Source organism: Gymnoscopelus braueri (genome assembly GCF_963280865.1).
Source record: "Gymnoscopelus braueri genome assembly, chromosome: 17".
NCBI classification, from domain to species: Eukaryota; Metazoa; Chordata; class Actinopteri; order Myctophiformes; family Myctophidae; genus Gymnoscopelus; species Gymnoscopelus braueri.
This window is the reverse complement of record NC_137617.1, coordinates 38,592,350-38,614,774: the sequence shown is the minus strand read 5'-3', so window position 1 is coordinate 38,614,774 and position 22,425 is coordinate 38,592,350. Positions and strand designations below refer to the sequence as shown.

Sequence of the window (22,425 nt, the reverse complement as noted above, 5' to 3'; positions counted from 1 at the left end):
TCTAAAGGATTTTAACGGGGCCTATGGCGACCTGAAAAAAACAAAAAACAACAATAAAACCTTGGCACTGGTGAGTACATTATGAGATTAGCCCTTGGCGGTGGATGTGTTAAGGTGAACATTTGTAACTCAAATCTTTTCTTCTGGGCGGTCCCTGGAACAACATGATTTGAGATGGGGGTCCGTGGCCAAATACATATAATTTTGGTGGTCCTTGACATGAAAATGTTAGGATTTAGAAGACATTTGTAGAATCCCCCAGAAGCAAAGATTTGAGTTACAAATTATGCTTTAAAAATGTATATATATTCAAAGATTTTTTTTTCACGATTGTTCAAAAATAGGAAATAGCAGATCTACAAGCTCGTAGCGCGGCACTGGGTGCCGCGCTACAAGCTTGTAGATCTGCTATTTTTGAATAGCCAAATAAATCTGAAAATGACACAGATTCTTCCCCGGTCTGAATGGGTTAATGAAAAAAAAATAAAAAAATGTCCTGCCATTTAGAAAAGCCTAAAGCCTGGTGAAACTTTAGTATGAGCACGCATTTGATTTAGGGGGGTTTGTACTGTAGCAAAATGGTGATAAATAACGACGCCTACTGTGTTGTTATGAGCCTGTAGCACACAGAAACGGCCTCCCTGCTGGGAGGAGGTAATTACTGTAGCAGGAGAACCCAGTTAGTAAAGAACCTCCAGTGCCTCCATATTGAATTTGGAGCTACTGTGTGTTCAATGATCGAATTGTTTCTTTTTTGGTTTTGTTTTGTAGCTAGAGAGTTGATTGCAGCTTCTGTCACGTTGCTCCAGTGGTGGAAAAAGTACTCAAATGTTTACTATACATTTCTACATTGCAATACTGCAATGTAGAAGTAAAAGTGCAAAAGCATTGGCATCAAAATGTACTTAAAGTACCAAAGGTAAAAGTACTCATTATGCAGAATGTCCTATTTTCAAGTTGTATAAATGTATAGAAAATTGCAGATCTATACGCTTGTAGATCGGCTATTTTCAAACGGTTTAAATATATAGAGCTGAAGTGGTTAATGTATGTTTTGTAACAATAATCAAAACCTACAAAGTAACTAGTAATTATACGTTTTCAAATACATGTAGTGGAGTAAAAGTACAATATTTGCTTCTGAGATGTAGTGGAGTAGAAGTACTGGAAATTGGAAATACTCAAGTAAAGTACAAATACCTCAAAATTGTACATAAGTAAATGTACTTAATTACTTTCCACCACTGCGTTTCTCAGTGGCACGGCGCCACTTTGGCTACTTTTCTTTTTTTCTACTGTACTTTTGCCTACAGGCACCATCACTTTGGGCACATAATAACGTTCTGGTGGAGTGGCTGCCTGCCTGGCACCGAGAGCGACATCATACTAGGAGCGCCGCCAGCCGTTTGGCGGCTCAGTTAGCGCCCTGTCAGAACATACTGCACTGCATAGGGAGGAGGGGAGGAGGAGATAACGGCATACTGGGAACAACACCCTGCAGAGCTTGTGGACCATAATCCCCACAGCGGGTGCATCATGGACACCAGTGCTCCAGGAGTTTATCTCCCCAATGACAGCATGCACCCCCCCCCCCCCCAAAGCTCATTGGCATTGACTTTTGACAAGGGCCAGCCAGTTTCGAATTGCAGCCACCTGTAAGTGATTTTTTCAGAACCGTTTTTTTTAAGGAGAGTAGGGATTTACACTCCTTTACGACTGTCGGTAGGGCGTTCCACATTTTTGTGGTTGAACCCCTTGTTTGAGCCAAATCTGGGTTGAACGTGCTCTGGGTGTTGTGATTGTGGACGTATTATTCTTTTTTTTATCCCACGATTTTTGTAACCCATTTTTTTCACCCAGTGCCAATTGCCTAAGCTGTAATCCTGGGCGCTACTCTCCCTCTGCCATCCTTGGGGAGAGCCCTCAATGCATGAGGAGTGAGCAAACCCGCTTCTTTTCACCTGACAGGGGGGGAGTTTCCCCCGGTAGAACGTAGCGCGTGGAAGGAACACGTTATTCCAACCAGTTCCTTTCCCCTTGTCAATACGAAATCTGAATGGGAACTCAGTCAAATAAGATCGACAAAATAAGGCACGGACAAGGTCACAGTTTGAGAAGAATCTGTGATATATTTTTTATATCAAAAGGAGCTTCAAAACGTACAATCTCAGCAACACAGCATAGAATCGCAATGGAACCAGCCAGCTTGAAATCAATGCACACACCGACTTGATTCAGGTTTAAATACACCCAGTATCAAAGGAAACCCTTCTGTCACAGACACACCTAGCCAACACCCCTTCTCCTGCCACCCAGCCATAAACTAGCATAGTAACAAAATAAATGCAAAATGGCTATGAGCCAAGCTGTCTACAACAGGGTATAACAAATGCCATAGGGAAGAGGGGAGTGTATTGCAACTCGGACATTATTGCATTAACCAGTAGTTCTTACAATGTTCACTTGATTACACAATTTCTTTGACACCCTCCATCAGGCGCCCCGGCTGACCAGGGGGAGGATTACAAGGATCATTGATATTTTTTGAAGTGGTTTGACAGGTACATGGGTGTCTTTGTGGTGTAGCGTATCTTGTAGACCAGGCCCATGGGGGGGGGGGAGGTGATGAAGGCATAGCCTACTGGGAACAACACCCCCAGAGCTTGGACCATATAATCCCCACAGCGGGTGCATCATCATAGACACCAGTGCTCCAGGAGTTTATCTCCCCAATGACAGCATGCACCCCACCCCCCCCTCCAAAGCTCCCATTTAGTGGCTCACACAACTCGCCACTCCTGAAGATTTGTGGGTGTTGGGAGGGAGCTATTGTCTATATAGCATTGGTTCTTAAAGGTTCGATGACATTCATTTTCACTTTTTTTATTTTTAATGTTTTTTTGGGGGTTTTATGACCTCAATTACATCCAAAAAATCTGAACTTTGAACATTCAGTGGATTTTCTGTGGTCTGGGGTTTTCTGAATAATTAGGCTGAAAAGTAATCTGAGCTTGGCCCTTCGGCAGTGAGGTCACAGTCGATTAATCCCGCCCACTCTCCTCCTCGCCCCTCCCCTCCCCTATCCTTTCATTTGGGGGGGGGGGCGGAGCAGAGGCGATGATTGACAGGCAAAATCCCTCACCAGCGACACCCGCAGGCAAAGATTTCTTTTTTCATTGCAGTTGAAAAGGCTTTAGAAATGTGAGACAAAAACACCTACAGTGAATCACTGGAGTGGAATTTTCTGTTAAAACTTTTTGTACACGTTTGAAGGACCATGACAAAGACTCTGAATGTGGTGTAAACATGAATGTCATGATACCTTTAAAGTGGGGTCTAGTGGGGACCCCCAGGGGTCCTTATTGTGGGGGTTCCAGGGGGTCTCCAGCGAAATGTGTTAATATAGCATCACAATCATTTCTAACCACTTTAGCCCTTTATACTTTGGCTATTAAAAAATAGCAGATCTACAAGCTTATGAGCTTGTAGATCTGCTTTTATCTTGAAGTTTCGTGCAAATCTTTGAATATATTTCTTTTAAAGCGAACATTTTAACACCAATCTTTGCTTCTGGGGGTCCCTGGCACAACATATTTTCAGATGGGGGTCCGCGGCCAAATGTGTATCAATTTGGGGGTGTCCCTGGCATGAAAACGTTTGAGAAGCACTGGTCTATTAGGGTGCAACAGTTAATTGATTGATTGAATACTTTATTAGCATTTTGCAATTAAAAAAAGCGCAGGAAAGTAAAGTTCAATACAAGGTCTGCGAGAGGATTTTAAACCCAAGAAAGCCTATGGCTTGTTTCCATTGGGGTCCTTTGTACTCAATTCATCGAAACACCTGCAAGTGCTCTTTTAGAGCGGTTTTGAAGGAGAGTAGGGATTTACACTCCTTTAAATTACGACTGTTGGTAGGGCGTTCCACGTTTTTGTGGCATAGCAGGAGAACGAATTTAACCCCTTGTTTGAGCCAAATCTGGGTTGAACGTGATTAGTGGAGCTCCCTCTGGTGTTGTGATTGTGGACGTCATTTTGCCATTTTTGAAGTAGTTTTGACAGGTACATGGGTGTCTTTGTGGTGTGGCGTATCTTGTAGACCATGGGCCCATTGCAAGTCGCTGTGCTCTGTCCTCTAGTCTACCCTGAGCCAGCCAACCCTGGCAAAAACGAGCAGGCGTTAAATGAGTTGTAGATGTAAGGCCAAGCAGTGGCCAGCTCTCTCGCGTGGGCTTGTGGGCATGGTTGCTTTTGATTAGTTCGACGCACAACGGGTGTACTAGTCACACCTATCTCTGAGTCCAATTAGTTTGACTCAGGTCGGTCAGGAAAAGTTTGTTTGACTGCTTGAATCAGCCATCATCCACCATACTGACATTTTTTCCCCAGTAGAACATCTTTGTTGAAAATGTGACATTTTTAACAACTCAACAAGGCTCAAAAAGGCTTCCAAGGGGCGGTTGATGTTTCTCACGCCTTTGGTGCCAGAGAACAATGATTAGCGGTTGTCTCTGTGGCGTTTTTATTTCCACAGCAGTGAAAGACGGGCTGCAGCACACCACCCGTCTATAAAAAGGAACCTGAACAGACAGATGTTTCCGGAAGGAGTTATAGGAGTTATCGTGCATCGGAGAGAGGGCATTTTTTAGCAGCGCGGATAATTGTTAGCTTGTGAAAGACTACACGTGTGAAGTGTATTATTTGCACGCTTTGCCACGTTGAATCCGTCAAGTGCAAATACAGTGATTATGCCTTAGTGACACTTTCGATTGCAGGGCTGCTGCGATTGTGGGCTAATCTTTTCTTTTTTGGGGGGGTTATTTTGGGGCTTTCTATGCCTTTATTGATAGTACAGTTAGGGCTGTCACGATTACAAATTTAAGTTGACGATTAATTATCACTCAAATAATTGCGATTAACGATTTAATTGTGTTTCTGTCGTTGAAAATGTATGGAACAGTATGAATAAAAATGACATTTCTGTTTGGCTTTTAGCTTTCGTAAACAAAGGTTGCACAGGGCAGATATAACAAATAACACATATTTAATGACTTTATACTTAAAAATAAACATTGATAGTGGAAATAGCCGATCTATAAGCTCAAAACGCGTCGCATCGCGACGGGTCATAATCAATTCCATTTTTGCCAGACCCAGGGGGTCAGGCCTACATGAGGCTTTGTCGGTCTCTCTCTTCAATGTTTTTGTCCATATATGGTGCTTACATGTCCCTCTTTTTGATTGGCCAAGCTTAGCGTGACGTAGTGCTAAGCTACGTCAGATTTCCGGCCATTCAGATTTCAACCACTAGGGGTCTGGCAGTACCAGGTCCCCTGGTTCCCTTGTTTAACATGGAATTGATTTTGAAAATAATTGCGATTATATAAAATAATTGCGATTAGACGATTATGTAATAATTGTGACAGGCCTAAGTACAGTATGTAGACAGGAAATGGGGAGAGAGAGATGGGGAGAGACACGCAGCAAAGGCTGTCGGGATTGGGATCGGGAATACATTGTAGCCTAGGTCTTGTGGGCTGTTCTGCTGTCGTTCAGAAATATCACATGCCTTTTGATGGAGGGGATGAAGTCAATGTGAGACCCCCCCTCACTGCCAGAAATGTAACAGTATCTCTTCCCAGTGGTTAATCTCAAAGCCCAGGGGTCCTTAAGGGGGTTCCAGGGGGTCCCAACCAAAGTTTGTTAATATCTCATCACAATCAGTTTAACCACTTTAACCCTATATACACTGGCTATTTGGAAATAGCCAATCTACAAGCTAGAGCAGTGGTTTTCAACCCTTTTCATGCCATGGACCCCTAAATTGATATACATTTGGCCGCGGACCCCCATCTGAAAATGTTTTGTGCCAGGGACCTCCAGAAGCAAAGATTTTAGTTAAAAATGTTGGCTTTAAAAAAATATATACATACTCAAAGATATTCACACATTTTCAAGTTTTTTCAAAAATAGCAGATCTACAAGCTCATGAGCTATGAGCTTGTATATCTGCTATTTTTGAATAGCCAAAGCTAAGTGGTTAAAATGATTGTGACGCTTTGTTAACTAATTTCGCTGGGGACCCCCTAGTCCCTCCCCAAGGACCACTGGTGGTCCCCGGACCACGTGTTGCGAACCCCTGAGCTAGAGGATCTTCATGCAACATGTCGCATTGCAACCTTAGTCCAGGCCCTTAGGGAGATTTTAGGGTAAGTTCGTTCAAATCTGTCTAAAAGCACCAAATTTGGCCCAGATGTAGCCCAGGGCATACTTTGATGATTTAGCTAGGGCGCCCGAGCCGGCAACCTTCGGGGTCACCATAGCGGCCAATCCAATATGGCCGCCACCTTTAAACGGTTTTGGCTATAACTTTTGAACTAGGTGAGCTACAAACTTGGTGTCTAATGTATGTTTTTAGACTATTCGGAACATGTTGGACTGCTTATCTTTATGGTCGGGCGTGTCTGGACACCTAATTTGCATAGTTCCAAGATGGCGGCTATATGAAAATGAGTTATATTTAACCTTTGACACTTTTGGCAAACTTCTGTCTATTTCATGTTTTCTGAGCATTGGAATGCTCAGATGTATGATTGGATCTATCTAGAGCATTCTGATGTGCTTATTACCAATATGGCCACTATCCACCAAAATGTATAGACCGCCGAAGTCTGACGTCATTTACACATCCTTTGTTTGTCTACCTGGTTCGCAGTTTTCCACCCCCGTTCTGAATCCCATAGACGTATTTAATATCGCGTCAAATAAGAACTGTGTTCCAAAAATAAACAAATGACCCCGGCGGGTTGACTCTTATGGATATGAAGCATCAACTGACGGTGAGAAAACGCTAATGTTACTTCCGCCGAATTAGTTACATTTTCGCCAGAAACAGACTGTATCAAATATAAGTGACTGACTATGATAAACGATACAGAACCTCCTCCCTGACAATAACGCCGACACGCGGTGTTTATTTTTGGACCACAATGCTTATATGAGACGATTCTAAGATGACCCAATGTTATTCTCCATAGAGAAATTACTTCCGCAAACCTGGGGATGAACGAGTGACGTCAGGACTTCGGTGCTCTATTGCACATACATTTTTACCTAAGATTGAGTGCAGAGCTGTAAGAATTGGTTAAGATCAGAACAAACAACGGGGCGGAAACACCAGACCTCACAAACACCCTCAGATTAACTCTGATGTTGTCTCTATGCATGCAGGCAATTGGCACTGGGTGAAAAAAAAAGTTACAAAATTGTAAAAAAAAAACAAAAAAAAAGAATCACAGCATCCTCAATTCTGCCACCTCCAGCTCCGCCCGTCTTTTTGCCAGTGCCACCGTTTCCAGGTATACACCTTCCCTCTCACTCTTGCTGGTACCCATCTGTCACAAATCACTGTCCCCCATCCGTTGAACCCTGCCTCTGGATTCGATCGGGGGAGCAAATTCTATTTTTCACCTCAGTTTCCTCACGTCTTCCTTCCTCTTCCTTTCTGTTTTGTTTTGTTTTTGTGGGCTATGATGCTCATAGCTGCCAGTTCCCACTTGATGTTGTGTGGGAGTCCCGTCTGCTCCAGACCATACTGAATAACTGCAAGCTTGCATAATGTCTTCAGACTCGGACTGAAGTCTAAGATGTACAGGCAATTGGGTCCTGCAAAGAGGAAGGTACGATCTCCCACCATGCTACAGCACATCCTATTTGGCCCCAGGTTCTTGGTCTTCATCCAAGTCCCGACATTGAGTTTGATCTTCATCCAGGACAAGGGATTCTCTGGATTGTATTTCCACAGATATTTTAAACTGTTTACTCCACTACATATGTACAGCTCTCCATTGTAGGCAAAGGCTGCAGGCTTGCGTATTCCTGGAAGAAGCTGTGCAGCAGGCGTGCTCAGCCAGCAGTTTGTCTTTGTGTCAAGCACTCCGATGATGTTCGACCTTTCACGTGTGCTCACAACTACAAACATCTTTGTCCCGATGATGGTGGCAGAGGAACATGAACTAGTACGAGGTGGAGTGCCGCTGGTTTTAATCATAGACCAGACCATTATGGTGGTGTCCAACTTGTAGAAGTAATTATTGAATCCATTGTATCCTCCATATATATACATGACCTTCCCCAACACGCAGGCTGAGTAGCTTGAGTCTAGGTGTCTCGCCAATGGAACAGTCCCAGAAACCTTGGGCTGAAACCATCTGTGGGTGTTGACATCAAACGCATGAAACACCTTGCAGGCATGGCACCTTTCCCAGATGTAGATGTAGATGATGTCCTCTATAAGCACTGCCACCGCCCATAGCACTGGGCTTTCCTCTATCAGCACCGCCAGTGGCACTGCCACTGACGGTGTGAGGACCTCAAGGACCTTGGCCTTGAGTGTCTCAATTCCAATTCTCACGGCGGGCAACTTCTTCCAGCGTAAAGACGCAGTGTTGAAGACATGTACATCAAGCTGATACTTGTAACTGGACTGTCCAAATGAGTACACCTGATGTCCCACCGTCACAGTAACAAGATGGTCTATCTTTGGTCCTTCCAGGTGCCCCGTCCAGCACAACATGTTGTCACACCAGCACCACTGTGCATGTACCTAGATTAATCAAATATTCCTCTGTAAAATAATTACGTCCTATATTTATATTGCAGCACAGCAGCCTCTTGAAATCCCTCGCGCTAAGCAGCAGACAGTCTGTACGGCGGGGTTGACAGTGAATCCTCTGGGGAAGTCTCTACAGGCAGGAGGTTCTGTTGCTTGAAGTTGCTAAATGACCCGTTGTTTATTTGAGAATTCCCTTTAAAGGACATGGTTGTGATGTTGTTTCGCGATGATGTCATCTGTCTATAAGTTCGCGCGCGCGTGCGTGCGTGCGTGCGTGCGTGCGTGCGTTTGAAGGAAGCATGAGCTCAGTGAGGGGCTGGCAGAGGGAGAGTAGCGCCCAGGATTACAGTTTAGGCAATTGGCTAAACAGCTCTCCATTGTAGGCAAAGGCTGCAGGCTCCTTGTGTATTTCTGGAAGAAGCCGTGCAGAAGGCGTGCTCAGCCAGCAGTTTGTCTCTGTGTCAAGCACTCCGATGAGGTCCTTATAAGTGCTCACAACTACAAACATCTTTGTCCTGATGATGGTGGCAGAGGAACGTGAACTAGTACGAGGTGGAGTGCCGCTGGTTTTAATTATAGACCAGACCATTATGGTGGTGTCCAACTTGTAGATGTACTTATTGAATCCATTGTATCCTCCATATATATACATGACCTTCCCCAACACGCAGGCTGAGTAGCTTGAGTCTAGGCGTCTCGCCAATGGAACAGTCCCAGAAACCTTGGGCTGGAACCATCTGTGGGTGTTGACATCAAACGCATGAAACACATTGCAGGCATGGCACCTTCCCCAGATGTAGATGATGTCCTCTATAAGCACTGCCACCGCCCATGGCACTGCCGCTGCCACTTTTAGTGTGAGGACCTCAAGGCTCTTGGCCATGAGTGTATCAATTCCAATTCTCACGGCGGGCAACTTCTTCCAGCGTAAAGACACAGTGTTGAAGACATGTACATCAAGCTGATACTTGTAACTGGACTGTCCAAATGAGTACACCTGATGTCCCACTGTCACAGTAACAAGATGGTCTATCTTTGGTCCTTCCAGGTGCCCCGTCCAGCACAACATGTTGTCTTAATTAATCAAATCTCGCTCTGTAAAATAATTACGTCCTATATTTATACTGCAGCACAGAAGCTTCTTGAAATCTCTCGCGCTAAACAGCAGACAGTCTGTACAGCGGTGTTGACAGCGAATCCTCTGGGGAAGTCTCTACAGGCAGGAGTTTCCGTCGCTTGAAGTTGCTAAATGGCCTGTTGTTTATTTGAGAATTCCTTTTAAAGGACATCTCATCTCTCCATAAATCCACGAGAGTGTGTGTGTGTGTGTGTGTGTGTGTGTGTGTGTGTGTGTGTGTGTGTGTGTGTGTGTGTGTGTGTGTGTGTGTGTGTGTGTGTGTGTGTGTGTGTGTGTGTGTGTGTGTGTGTGTGTGTGTGTGTGTGTGTGTGTGTGTGTGTGTGTGTGTGTGTGGGGGGGGGGTGGGTGGGTGTGTTTATTATATATATATCTTTTAATTTGAATATGAATTTTCACATTCAAATGTACATATTTTCCCCATATTCGAGGAATATTCAAATATTAATTTACCAGCCCTAGTGTGTGCATTTGTGTGTGCGTGTGTGTGCGTGTGCGTGTGCGTGCGCGTGCGCGCGTGCAGTTGAGGCTACCAAGTTGAAAATTGCCGAAAAGGTGTATGCTGAAGCCGAGGCTTATTTTGTGTGTTTTTGTGTCAGAATCACCTTTATTGTCACATGCTCATCACATGTTACAAGTAAAAGTCTGGAATTCAAAATTTACTTGAGTAAAAGTACAAAAGTATTGGTATAAAAATGTACTTAAAGTACCAAAAGTAGAAAGTATGTACCATTTCACAGGTTTTCAAATGTATAAAATGTAAAAAAAATCGTTTGAAAATAGCCGATCTACAAGCTTGTAGATCGGCTATTTTCAAATGGGCGAAATATGTATAAAAAGCTGAAGTAAAATATGTTTTGTAATAATAATCAAAATCTACAAAGTAATTAGTAACTAAAATGTTTTGATAATTATAGTGTAGTAAAAGTACAATACTTGCCTCTGAGGTTTAGTGGAGTAGAAGTAAAAGTACAGACAATTGGAAATACTCCACTAAAGTAAAAATAACTCAAAATTGTACAAAAAAGTACAGTACTTGAGCAAATGTACTTACTGTAGTTACTTTCCACCACTGCATTTCTTTGACATTGTGACAGACGGTAAGAGTTAACTTTGTATCTAGTTGAATCACATGCATCAGTATTTCAAGGCAGCACAGGTGCATCGGGCAGCTAGATATACTTAGGTACTGTATAGTACAAAATAAGGAATACACCGTTTTATGTACAGTACATCTTTCATTTGAGTCCACTTCAGAAAGTGTGGGTGCACTCGTTTAAGGAGTGCTTGTACCGTGACCCTTTTTAGATTGAGTTCAAATTCCACCCAGTCGGTACTTTAATGCCCGCAGGAGCCCTTAAACAAGTGCACCCACTTGCAGAAATGTCCCCGTTAGAATAGTAAGCAGTAAGATGCTTACTGTTTTATTTTACCGGAGATTCAGGGAATAATTCCTGTCCACTGGAAGAATGAGATTGGCACTGGGACACCACAGGGGGGATTCCCCAATGTTTCCATGCCAAGGACCCTCAAAAATGTACATAGCCTCTGTGTAGCCTCTATAGCCTCTCAGTGTTGTCCAATGCAAAACTCGAGTCACTTCGTCAAAGATAGCCGATCAACAAGTTGTGAGCTTGTAAATCTGCATTTTTTGGCGGATCAATTTGTGTAGTGTGAAATAAGAGCATACCAAATGCGCCTTTTACTGGTCCGAGGGTTTAAGTGGTGCTGAATTTGCAGCTCAACAAAAGTTAATTCATCCTAGTGTATGACGGAGGACAATTTCACGATAAATTAAAATCTCTGCGATATAATATAATATATATATATAATATAATAATATAGCGAGTGTTTTTTTATCACGATAAACGATAATAACGATTATTGTCCCATCCCTAATCTAGACGTATGCATTTAAATGTATGACTTTTCCTGGATTCTTCTGACATGTTTTTATTTTATATCTTGTATCTTTACAGGGACCCGTTTAAGAACATCCACCCAACACAGACCCACTGTCAAGCAGAAAGACAACGGGACCACCATACCTCTCCTATTGGTCGGACAAGACTGGAGAGAGATCACTGTCCTCCAATCGCAGGTGAGCAATAATAAAGCACTCACATGTTCATCATTTACCCGCACATGTATCTATTTATTCTAGGGCTATCCTCGACTAAATAACCTTTTAGTTCATTAACCTCTTAATAAACCCTATTAGGACCACAATGGAACTAGCCTTTGGAAATAGCCTTTTTGTACATCTTTTGATGTTAATACCATTACTGTCTGCTCTCTCTGTGTCTCACTGGTGGGCTGTGGACAGTTCAGAAACCTGACCTACCAGTGACATCATCGATGGGAATTCTAAGCAACTAGAAACTACAGGCTTTCTCTTTCTGGAAAGTTAGTATGCTTAAATAGAAGCTATTGCTCTTGCATTAATACAAAACTTTAAGTGATCAAACCTGCGTACCGATGGTGTCACAGGTGGGAAGGTACCCTATTCTGGTCATGTCATAATAAGTTAACCTTCTGCAAAAAGAAGTTGAGGGGCGAAAGCAGCCGATTTGCGACGCACTATGAGCTTGTAGATTGGCTATTTTCGAGGACGAGATTAGGTGCAGAGGCGGCCAAGTACAGACCCCTGGGGGACCCCTGTCAACGAAGTACAGGTATATATGGGTTAAGTGGTTACACTCGGGTGCTGTGAGCCCCTATTACATACCACACTCCCTACACATCTCACATTCAAAGTTATGTCTTTGCAGTAAAAAGGAATACTTATATTTTTCATGACAGAAATAGATTCACTTTTGAAGTTATGTTTTTCTAATGGTGTTATTTTATTTTTCTAAGAGGGCACGGGGAGGGGGGAAGGGGGTATGCCTCAAAGGAGCAACACACCTCAGTTAAAGCAGAGCAAAACGAATCCGGCACCGAAAAAGGACTCAATAATAGAACTCGGAAACCCAAGCTGTGATTTTAAGTATGCCCGGCAGCTGTCTAGATCTTTTTTTTTTTTTTTTACTTCATCTCAATGTCTGGCACTCTTTCACCACGCAAGAGTCGAGGATCCCAGATTTCAAACATTTCATTAACATTCCGGCGAGCCGCACAGCGTTTCCCCCCCCATCTCTCTCCTTCCTAAGATGCAGAACACATGTTCAGAGATCGTACAGCTTCCCATGTTCGGAAACACTGCTGATCTGAACAGTTTGATTAGCCTTCAGAAACCACAGCAGCCCTCGAGGCTGCCTTATGCCTGGGCTGTGTTTGTGCTCTGACACTGACAGATGTGGGCTTGGCCTACTAAAAACACACAAATATAATTGGACTCAATGCATTAGAAGAAACTGTTTGTGCCTTTTTTTTAAAAATGTATTTATAATGAATTAATTAGGGCTGTGTACCCTCACAGTCGATTAATCCGATAATTGATCGGTTTGGTTAGCTTTTTTGTTTGGTAAAATTCTAGGGTAGAAAGGGCTGCTTGTGCCAATAACAATAACTATAAAGATAACTATATAAATATGTTGTTGAACCCATTAAAACCGGGAGAGCATCTGTGTCATTTTATACTTTAGGCTATTGAAAAATAGCAGACGTACAAGCTCATAGCGCGTCACTTTGTGCCTCGCTATGAGCTTGTAGATCTGCTATTTTTTTTTTACTCAAATCTTTTCTTCTGGAGGCCCCTGGAGCAAAATATTTTGAGATGGGGGGCTAAATACATATAAACTTTGGGGACCCTTGGCTTGAAAAAGTTTGAGAACCACTGATATAGAAACATAGGTTTTTTAAGAATACTGTTAGGATATATGGACTTTCTTTAACCCATTAAGACTTGGAACACATCTGTGTCATTTTAGAGTTCTTTGGCTATTCAAAAATAGCAGATATACAAGCTCATAGCGCGGCACCGAGTGCCGCGCTACGAGCTTGTAGATCTGCTATATTTTTTTCAATTTCTTCTAATCTTTCAATCTTTTAAAGGGAACATTTTTAACTCAAATCTTTGCTTCTGGGGGTTCCCTGGAACAAAATATTTTGAAATGGAAGTCCGCGGCCAAATACATATCATTTTAGGGTAGTCCTTCACATGAAAAAGTTTGAGAACCACTGGCATTTTGAAGAATCGGCCTCATCAGGTCTTTAAAGGGTTAACTGTGTTCTCCCTCCACATCCTCTTGTGATCAGCAGCTCGCTCCGCTGTGCGGGGGGGGGGGGGGGGATGATAATAATGACGTAACCCCAGACAGTATACTTGTGCATGTGTTCACCACAGATGACCCCCACTAGCACTGATCTCTGTCTCTCACAGTGTGAGAGACAGAGATAAGTCTGCCAGAGAGAAAGTCTCTCTAGTCTATATACTCTCTGTGGAAAATAGAGAGAGATGAATGGAGCTAGAGATGAATGAAATACACAGAGAGCGGAGTGTGTGCGCGTGCGTGTGTGCGAGTGCGTGCGTGTGTGTGTGTGTGTGTGTGTGTGTGTGTGTGTGTGTGTGTGTGTGTGTGTGTGTGTGTGTGTGTGTGTGTGTGTGTGTGTGTGTGTGTGTGTGCGTGTGCGTGCGTGTTTTTACACAAGCACGTTTCTAGAATGTGTCTGTGGAACCGAGATAGAGAGTGTATGTGTGTGTGTGTGTGTGCGTGACCGGAGTGCCAGTGGGTTACAGGGAACAACACAGTGGTGATATACGAGTCGTGCCACTTGCTCCACCCCGTCAGACGTGTGCCCCCCCCCCATCTCTCTCTCTCTCTCTCTCTCTCTCTCTCTCTCTCTCCTCTCTCCTCTCTCCTCTCTCCTTTCTCTCTCTCTCTTCACGTTCCAACTCAGGGGTGTGTAGATTTGTGGGTTTTCGCTGGATTAATGTCAAATGGAATAAGAAGCATAAAGCTAATCCTCTCAGCTCTTGTTCTGAGATACAAAAGTAGCTTCATAAGGATTTTCAGACTCTTGCTCTCATCAATTGAAAACACACTGTGCGCTTTTTTTCTCTCCCGGGGAGAGAGCCGAGCGACTTCTTGTTCCAGCTTTTGTCAGCACAGTGGAATAAATCTGTGTCTTTTTTTTTTCCTCCCTCCCCCCCTTTTTTTTTGTTGAGTACCCTTTGATCTATTTTATTATATTATTGTTTCAGCACACAACAGGGTTTTATTTGGCTGTTGTCTTTATTTAACCAACGCTACGGCGCTGTGTATGAAAAATCGAGGCGGGCAACCATGGTTGCACAATCAAGGGATTGCAGTGATTCAGTCCAAGACTAATACTTGAGCCAGAGTTGTTAAATAGTTGAGCACCGAAAATAGCCAATCTATAAGCTTACAATGCGTCGCGCTGCGACGCGTTGTAAGCTTATAGATTGGCTATTTTCGTTGTGCGACACCTACATGCGACTTACCCCATTTGGAACCTCTCCTGCCGCTATATAGCTCCGAGATGAGGTCCCACTGTAGCGGGTACCGGCAGAGGTAGAGTCCGTCCAAACGTAGTGTGGATCACCTTTTTCGCCACATCGTATCCAAACATTTTAGGTAGTCCCAGACACCTACAGATGTTTTTAGGCTTTTCCGGAAAGTAAACTTTTTAGGACGGGGTTGGAAAAAAAACGTTTAAATTGCTTATTTAGTCAGCCTGTGCCATGTTTTTCCATTGTAGCCGAATCGGGAGCGGTACTGGCACCTGCCGTAGGGGGTTCTTCCGGGTTGAATGGGGAACATGGCCACAGGCTGACTAAATAAGCGATTTAAACGTTTTTTTCCAACCCTGTCCTAAAAAGTTTACTTTCCAGAAAAGCCTCACACATCTGTAGGTGTCTTGGACCGCCTTTACTTTTTGGATACGGTGTGGCGAAAAAGGTGATCCACACTACGTTTGGACGGACTCTACCTCTGCCGGTACCCGCTACAGTGGGACCTCATCTCGGAGCTACATAGCGGAGGGAGAGGTTCCAAATGGGGCTACATGCGACTTACTGTAAGTGTGAATCAGGCTTTACACTCATGTCCTCTCCCATGCCTGTCCCGTGTCTCCAGGGTCACCCAGCGTCGCTGAGGATCCAGATCGAAGCAGAAGGTGAACGGCTGCTCCTGGACGTGGTGAAAAATGAGTAGGTTTTGCAACCCTTTTTGGAAAGATGGCATTGAACATGATGGCATATACATTCTATTCTATCCCCTAATCCCTAACTTTTAACTGATCTAAACCTAACCGTAACCTTACGAAAATCAAATGGGGCACGGTGGCATAGTTGGTTGCGCTGTCACCTCACAGCTAGAAGGTCCTAGGTTCGATTCCCGCAGGGGACGCTGTGGGCGCTCTCCTCCGTATCACCAGTGCCCATACCCTAGGTGGGATTGGCGAAAGGGCCTTTCTGTGTGGAGTTTGCATGTTCTCCTCGTGACCCCTAGGGTAGGTACCCTCACAAAAAACATGCTGTAATCCTGGTCGCCTGATGGAGGGGAAAGGAACTGGTTGGAATAACGTGTTCCTCCCCCCCCCCTGTCAGGTGATAAGCAGCGGCCTGCTCACTTCTCATGCATTGAAGTAAGCATGAGCTCAGTTCAGGGCTCTCCCCTGGCAGAGGGAGAGTAGCGCCCGGGATTACAGTTTAGGCAATTGGCACTGTGTGAAAAAAACAGGTTACAAAAATTGTGGGATAAAAATATTAGAAGTAACCTCAAATCTGGGACACCAGTAGACATGCGTTTACAATCACCTGGTTTGATAACCAACATGTGTCCCCAAATGTGTCAGGAACACGGCCTCACACACACACACACACACACACACACACACACACACACACACACACACACACACACACACACACACACACACACACACACACACACAGCCATGGAACAGGAAATATCGTCCTTCACAACAACCACTAGTTTGGGCGAAGGCTCTGTTCTGTTCTGGGTATATTTCTTTTGTGTTGCCGGAACAAAGACTTGAAAGACACAAGGTTCCTGAATAAATCAGTTTTGGACACTAATGAAAACAGACATCCTCCTTCCTCGTTCTTCTTCCTCTTCCTCTATCTTTTCATCTGATCTATCGCCACGACACCGGTGAGAAAAAAAAAAAAAACGTTGTTTGAATACAGAACTCACCTGCACGCTCTTCATTAACCCATTAAGACCGGGAACGCATCTGTGTCACTTTAGAGTTCTTTGGCTATTCAAAAATAGCAGATATACAAGCTCATAGAGCAGCACCGAGTGCCACGCTATGAGCTTGTAGATCTGCTATTTTTGAAAAAAAATGTGTGCAAATCTTTGAATTTATTTTTATTTTTTAAAGCGAACATTTGTAACTCAAATATTTACTTCTGGGGGTCCCTGGAACTAAATATTTTGATATGGGGGTTGGCGGCCAAATTCACAAAATTATGAGGGTCCCTGACATGAGAATGTTTGAGAACCACTGATATAGAAACATAACGTTTTTCAGAAACCTGTTAGGATTTTAGAAGACATTTGTAGATGCGTTCCCGGTCTTAATGGGTTAAAGATATTGTCAATACTGTCAACGTGCTTGTCGTGCGAGAGGGGGAGTGTCGTCGGGGGACCGGCGCATGCAGCGCCATTTGAAACACATTACACACATTGTAGCTTGATGGAGACAGGGTCCCTGAGTGAGTATTTTGTCTTCCTCACATTCTTTACTCGAGGGGTCTGGGAGGGGGGGTGGGGGGCTTGGCGTGGCGGACGGCCTCGTCGTCCTCAGACAACGTCTCTATGGTCGTCTCTGTTGCCTGCGAGAAGAATGGGATGTGATTGATGGATGCAATATGTTTTCTATCTGGCTCTACCGCCACACATGAGCAACCAGGAACAAGTAGAGCTGAGAGAGAGAGAGAGAGAGAGAGAGAGAGACAGACTGCTTGTGTCAGGCATGAAACTCACTATAGGTTTTTCAGAGTCAATATATGCAAATTCTATCTACATGTCTGCGGGACGTCTCTTTCAGCACCAGCGACCACAATTTTACGGTTTACCTGGCTTTTGAATAAATATTTTGACGGGAACTCATTCAGTCACTCGATCGTTTCGTTCGTTCAGGCCTTTATCTATAAATACCTTCATTGTTTTTGTGCAGGTGCGACCGCACCAGACACCAGACACTATAAGGCTGACTTGCAAGATTATCAAGTTATTCAACTGCCACGTTTATATACTGTAGTCAGGAGCAGTGGTGTAAAGTGACTAAGTACATTTACTCAAGTACAGTACTTAAGCACAATTTTGAGGCACTTCTACTTTACTGGAGTATTTCCAAACTTCTACTCGACTACATCTCGGAGGCGAATATTGTACTTTTACTCCACTACGATTATTTGAAAACTTTAGTTACTAGTTACTTTGTAGATTTTGATTATTATTACAAAACATACATTAATCACTTAGGCCCTGTAGCCATTTGAAAATAGCCGATCTACAAGCTCACAATGCGTCGCAATGGGAGCTTGTAGATCTGCTATTTTCAAATGATTTTTATACAATTTAGTTGTGAAATAGGTCATTCTGCATAATGAGTACCTTCTACTTTTAGTACTTTAAGTACATATTGATACCAATACTTTTGTACTTTTACTCAAGTACATTTTGAATTCCGGACTTCTACTTGTAGTATTTCTGCATTGCAGTATTGATACTTCTACTTAAGTAAGAAATGTGAGTACTTTTTCCTCCACTGGTCATGGGAGGAGTTGAGCGCGTTCCTTGCGGTATGAATATTTGATTTGAGAAAAAAAATAAAAACCCAAAAGAAAGAACATTAGTGTCCCCGGTGATCAGGTGGAGTTGGGGTGGAGGTTAGAGACGGTGGAGGGCCAAGAAGTACTCAGTACTGCATGCATCACCCAAATGATCCACAGCCAAGACGGCCTGTCATCGTTGTCCGATCCCATTAAACGTACGCTCCGCAGTAGAACTTAACCCATTACAACCGGGAAAGCATCTGTTTTGATTATATAGCTTTAAATATATATATATGCTATATTATAGCAACATACGTTTTTCAGAAAACTCTTGTCAGGCAGAAACCTCTTATCTCCATATTCTAACTTTTTTTGTGTTTTTGAGTGGTGCCAACCACTCCTAAATTTGACCGTGTGTGTTTGTCCGTCCGAACACGGCCTCAACAGCTGCAGCTGATTGCAACACAAACATGCAACCAGTTACACTATTTCATAAATTAACGCCCCTACTTGATCATACTACAGCAGTGGCGCCGGTGCCTGTTTAATTAAAAGACACTCTGTCCCCCTATGATTCAGTCCAGTCGAGGAAAAAAATAAGATTCAGTCCAATCCCCCCGCACCTCGCGACCACCACGAGGTGGGGGAGACCCAGGCTGGGCGCTCCCACCGCGGTGCTCGCCGCGAGGTGGGGGCAGTCCATTTGGTTACAGCGGACTTTTGGGATGAAGAAAAAAGAAAAAGAAAAAACCTCCGACATCTACACTTCATGAAGTACATTTTTGTACCAAATTAACCAAATTAAAGTAACAAAAAAAAAACCAAAAGTAACAAATTCGGAGAAGAAAAACTAAAAACGCATGCTGCGCGCACGTGCATGCTTCCCCTTCGGTGTTCCCCTATGATATTCTCCATGCCAGCGCCACTGTACTACAGCGTCACACAAAAGCATCAAAAGTAGCAGATCTACAAGCTCTAAACGCGTCGCGAAGCGACGCGTTTCGAGCTTGTAGATCTGCTACTTTTTCACGTTTTTGAATTTGAATCCTGAAAAGTAACAGTTTCGGACATAATGAGGTTCCCACCCGACAGAGACGATAATGATGTAGAATCGGGTCTCAGGTTTTAACGGGTTAAGAGTAGCACAGCCAACATGGAACATGGAGTCGGATGGATAAGGTCAGGCTGGGATTTTCTAATGAGCTTTTTTTCCTGATGGGAAACACACTGTAATAAAGCAGCTCTTCAAGCGTTCCAAATCCCAATCTGACAGGATTTACTAATTGTATCAGCGAGTCTTTAGATAGAGAACAAGGGCCTAATTACTGGCAATGATGTGAGTGATGTTGGGAAGAATTGAATTTTCAATCGTCTGAGCGGATTTTTTGGACCTGTTTCAGCAATGGAGCTCAGCTCTGTCACAGAGTAATACTCTGGCTAGCGGAGAGGTTCAGAGCTAAACAAGTGGTGGGCACTGGGCAGTAAAATGAGAACATTTACTCAAGTACTGTACTTAACTCATTGAGTGCCATAATTAATTTATTAATTAAGTCAGCCAGTGCCAGTGTTTTTGAGCAGTTTTACTAACCTTTCAAGAGGCACAGAATATTTCGTTCCAGGACGAAAATACGGAGGAGTGTCTCTGCTTCCATCGGGGGGAAAAAGCGTGTCACTGCGACCCTCCGTTCTTTAGTTATTGGCTGTTGAATATAGTTTGTTCTTGCCAAAAATGCAGAAAAAAAAACAAGAAAGCAGAGAACATTTTATTTTTCTAAATCCTTTAACATTAGATCAGACGGGGCTGGGTTTGTTGTGATCACATTATTTCAGGATCTACTCTTCTCCAGAAGTCATAGGATCACTCACAGGATGGGGAACAGCGCCATCTAGCGTAAAGACTGAAAACACGGTTTGGATGCGTTACACGTCTTTGGCACTCTGGGCTTTGGAAGAATGTTACACGTACACGCGAATGGCACTGAATGAGTTAAGCACAAGTTTGAGGTGCTATTTTGTCAATTCTATACTTCTACTCCAATACATTTTCTTTACTGCACTACAAGCTGCTGCACTCCACTACATTACGACAGCTTTATAGTTACTAGTTACTTCGAGATTCAGATTATTGTTACAAAACGTACTGTACAACTTAAGTTGTATTTTATGTTTTGGCCATCCGGAAATTGCCGATCTACAAGCTCGATAGATTGGCTGTTTTTGAAAACATTTTGAAAGAAATGTGTGAAATGGTGCCATTCATAATGAGTGCATATTAACCTTTTGTACTTTTACTCGAGTAAAACTTTGAATTACAGGACTTTTACCAGTAAGTAACACAGCAATATTTCTGCATTGTGGCGACGTGACAAAAGACATTATGTGACAGTCACGTTGAGTGAGTGTGTTGGTGTGTGTGGGCGGCTGTGACAGAGCCAGCTCTGAACGTCAACATTATGTAGTGTTCACATATGCAGTGATGGCTCCAGTCTGAGGTTTGCTGGCAGGGCGTCCTGGTGTTGCTGATGAAGTCCAGTTGTTCAAACACAAAGACACTGTCTGGGGAGGATGTAAAAACTATGGACCCAAAATGAAATTATTTGAATTAAAAACCCTAAGGTCTGTTTTGTTTTTTGCGCTCGCTCTCCGGTCTCTGTTAACCCATTAAGACCGGGAACGCATCTGTGTGTCATTTTAAGATTTTAGCTGTAACCATTGTTATACTTTGGGCTATTAAAAAATGGCAGATCTACAAGCTCATAGCGCGGCACTGAGTGCCGCGCTATGAGCTTGTAGATCTGCAATTGTATTTGAAAAATCGTGAACATTTGTGCAAATCTTTGAATATATAATGTTTTAACATTTTTTACTCTTTGCTTCTGGGGGGATTCTACAAATGTCTTCTAATTCTAAATCCGATTTTTTTTTTTTTAACCGTATGTTGTCTCAACTTTTTTCATGTCAAGGACCCCCAAAATGTGGACCCCCATCTCAAAATATTTTGTTCCAAGGACCCACCAGAAGCAAAGATTTGAGTTACAAATATTCGCTTAAAAAAGATATATATACATATTCAAAGATTTGCAAAAATGTTCACGTTTGTTTTTTTTTGCAGATCTACAAGCTCAAGTGCCGCGCTATGAGCTTGTAGATCTGCTATTTTTGAATCGCCAAAGACACCTTAAAATGACACAGATTCTGTCCTGGTCTTAATGGGTTAATCAATATTTCTGGCAGGGAAACACGATGAGAGATGTAGCACCGCACAATTGAACATGACGTTCGCTTCATGGCGTTCTCAGTCGTGACTCAATTCATATGTTTTACCTAATTGGGTGTAACTGAGGTAGCCTATTATAGGGCTGTGTGATGCGAGACCATTTCCATTGTAATAATATTCCAGAATGCCTTTTTAATCCCCACATCTCTTTTGAAAAATTAACACCTTCATCTCTCCGGATGTTATGTTTACTTACCCGACTCCTTTGACAAATGTTGGATGGATTTCACTTAATATGAACACAGTAAGCTGACTGCAGATTGCACACAAAAACCTTCATTTCGCCCTAATTGAAAACATGAATCCATTTTGTTCCTGTGCTTATAAAGAATTGAAATGTTCACGTTTAAAAGTACATTGACAGCTTATGCTTAGTGGAATTACATTAGAATGTAAAAGTGTTTTTCTTTTGTCTGTAATGCCTATTTTATGCTCGGTAGTACCATGGCGCCACAGACTGAAAATAGCAGATCTATAAGCTCACAAGGCGTCGCTGATGGTGACGCCATCGTATACTGAATTATAAATCTGTCTTTCAGGGTTTATAATGTATTGATGTAGAGAAAGGCTAATGATAAGGGGCGCAGCTGTTCAATGGGACACTTATTGCTTAATTAATCCAGCAACAAAGCAAAACAATATATACATTTGCTATGAAATGAAAAAAATCATGTGACATTACGTTAT

The 22,425-nt window shown here is 43.0% G+C and overlaps 1 protein-coding gene across 1 annotated transcript in view; it reads left to right on the top strand.

Moving 5' to 3' along the window:
• Positions 1-22,425, top strand: part of adam12a (ADAM metallopeptidase domain 12a) — a gene marked incomplete at its 3' end in the record, with an annotated part of 211,479 nt that overhangs the window by 16,641 nt on the left and 172,413 nt on the right. The window contains exons 2-3 of the mRNA XM_080455765.1: positions 11,728-11,849; positions 15,790-15,863. Coding sequence (XP_080311891.1) covers positions 11,728-11,849; positions 15,790-15,863 — 196 coding nt within the window. The remainder of the gene's footprint in view (positions 1-11,727; positions 11,850-15,789; positions 15,864-22,425) is intronic.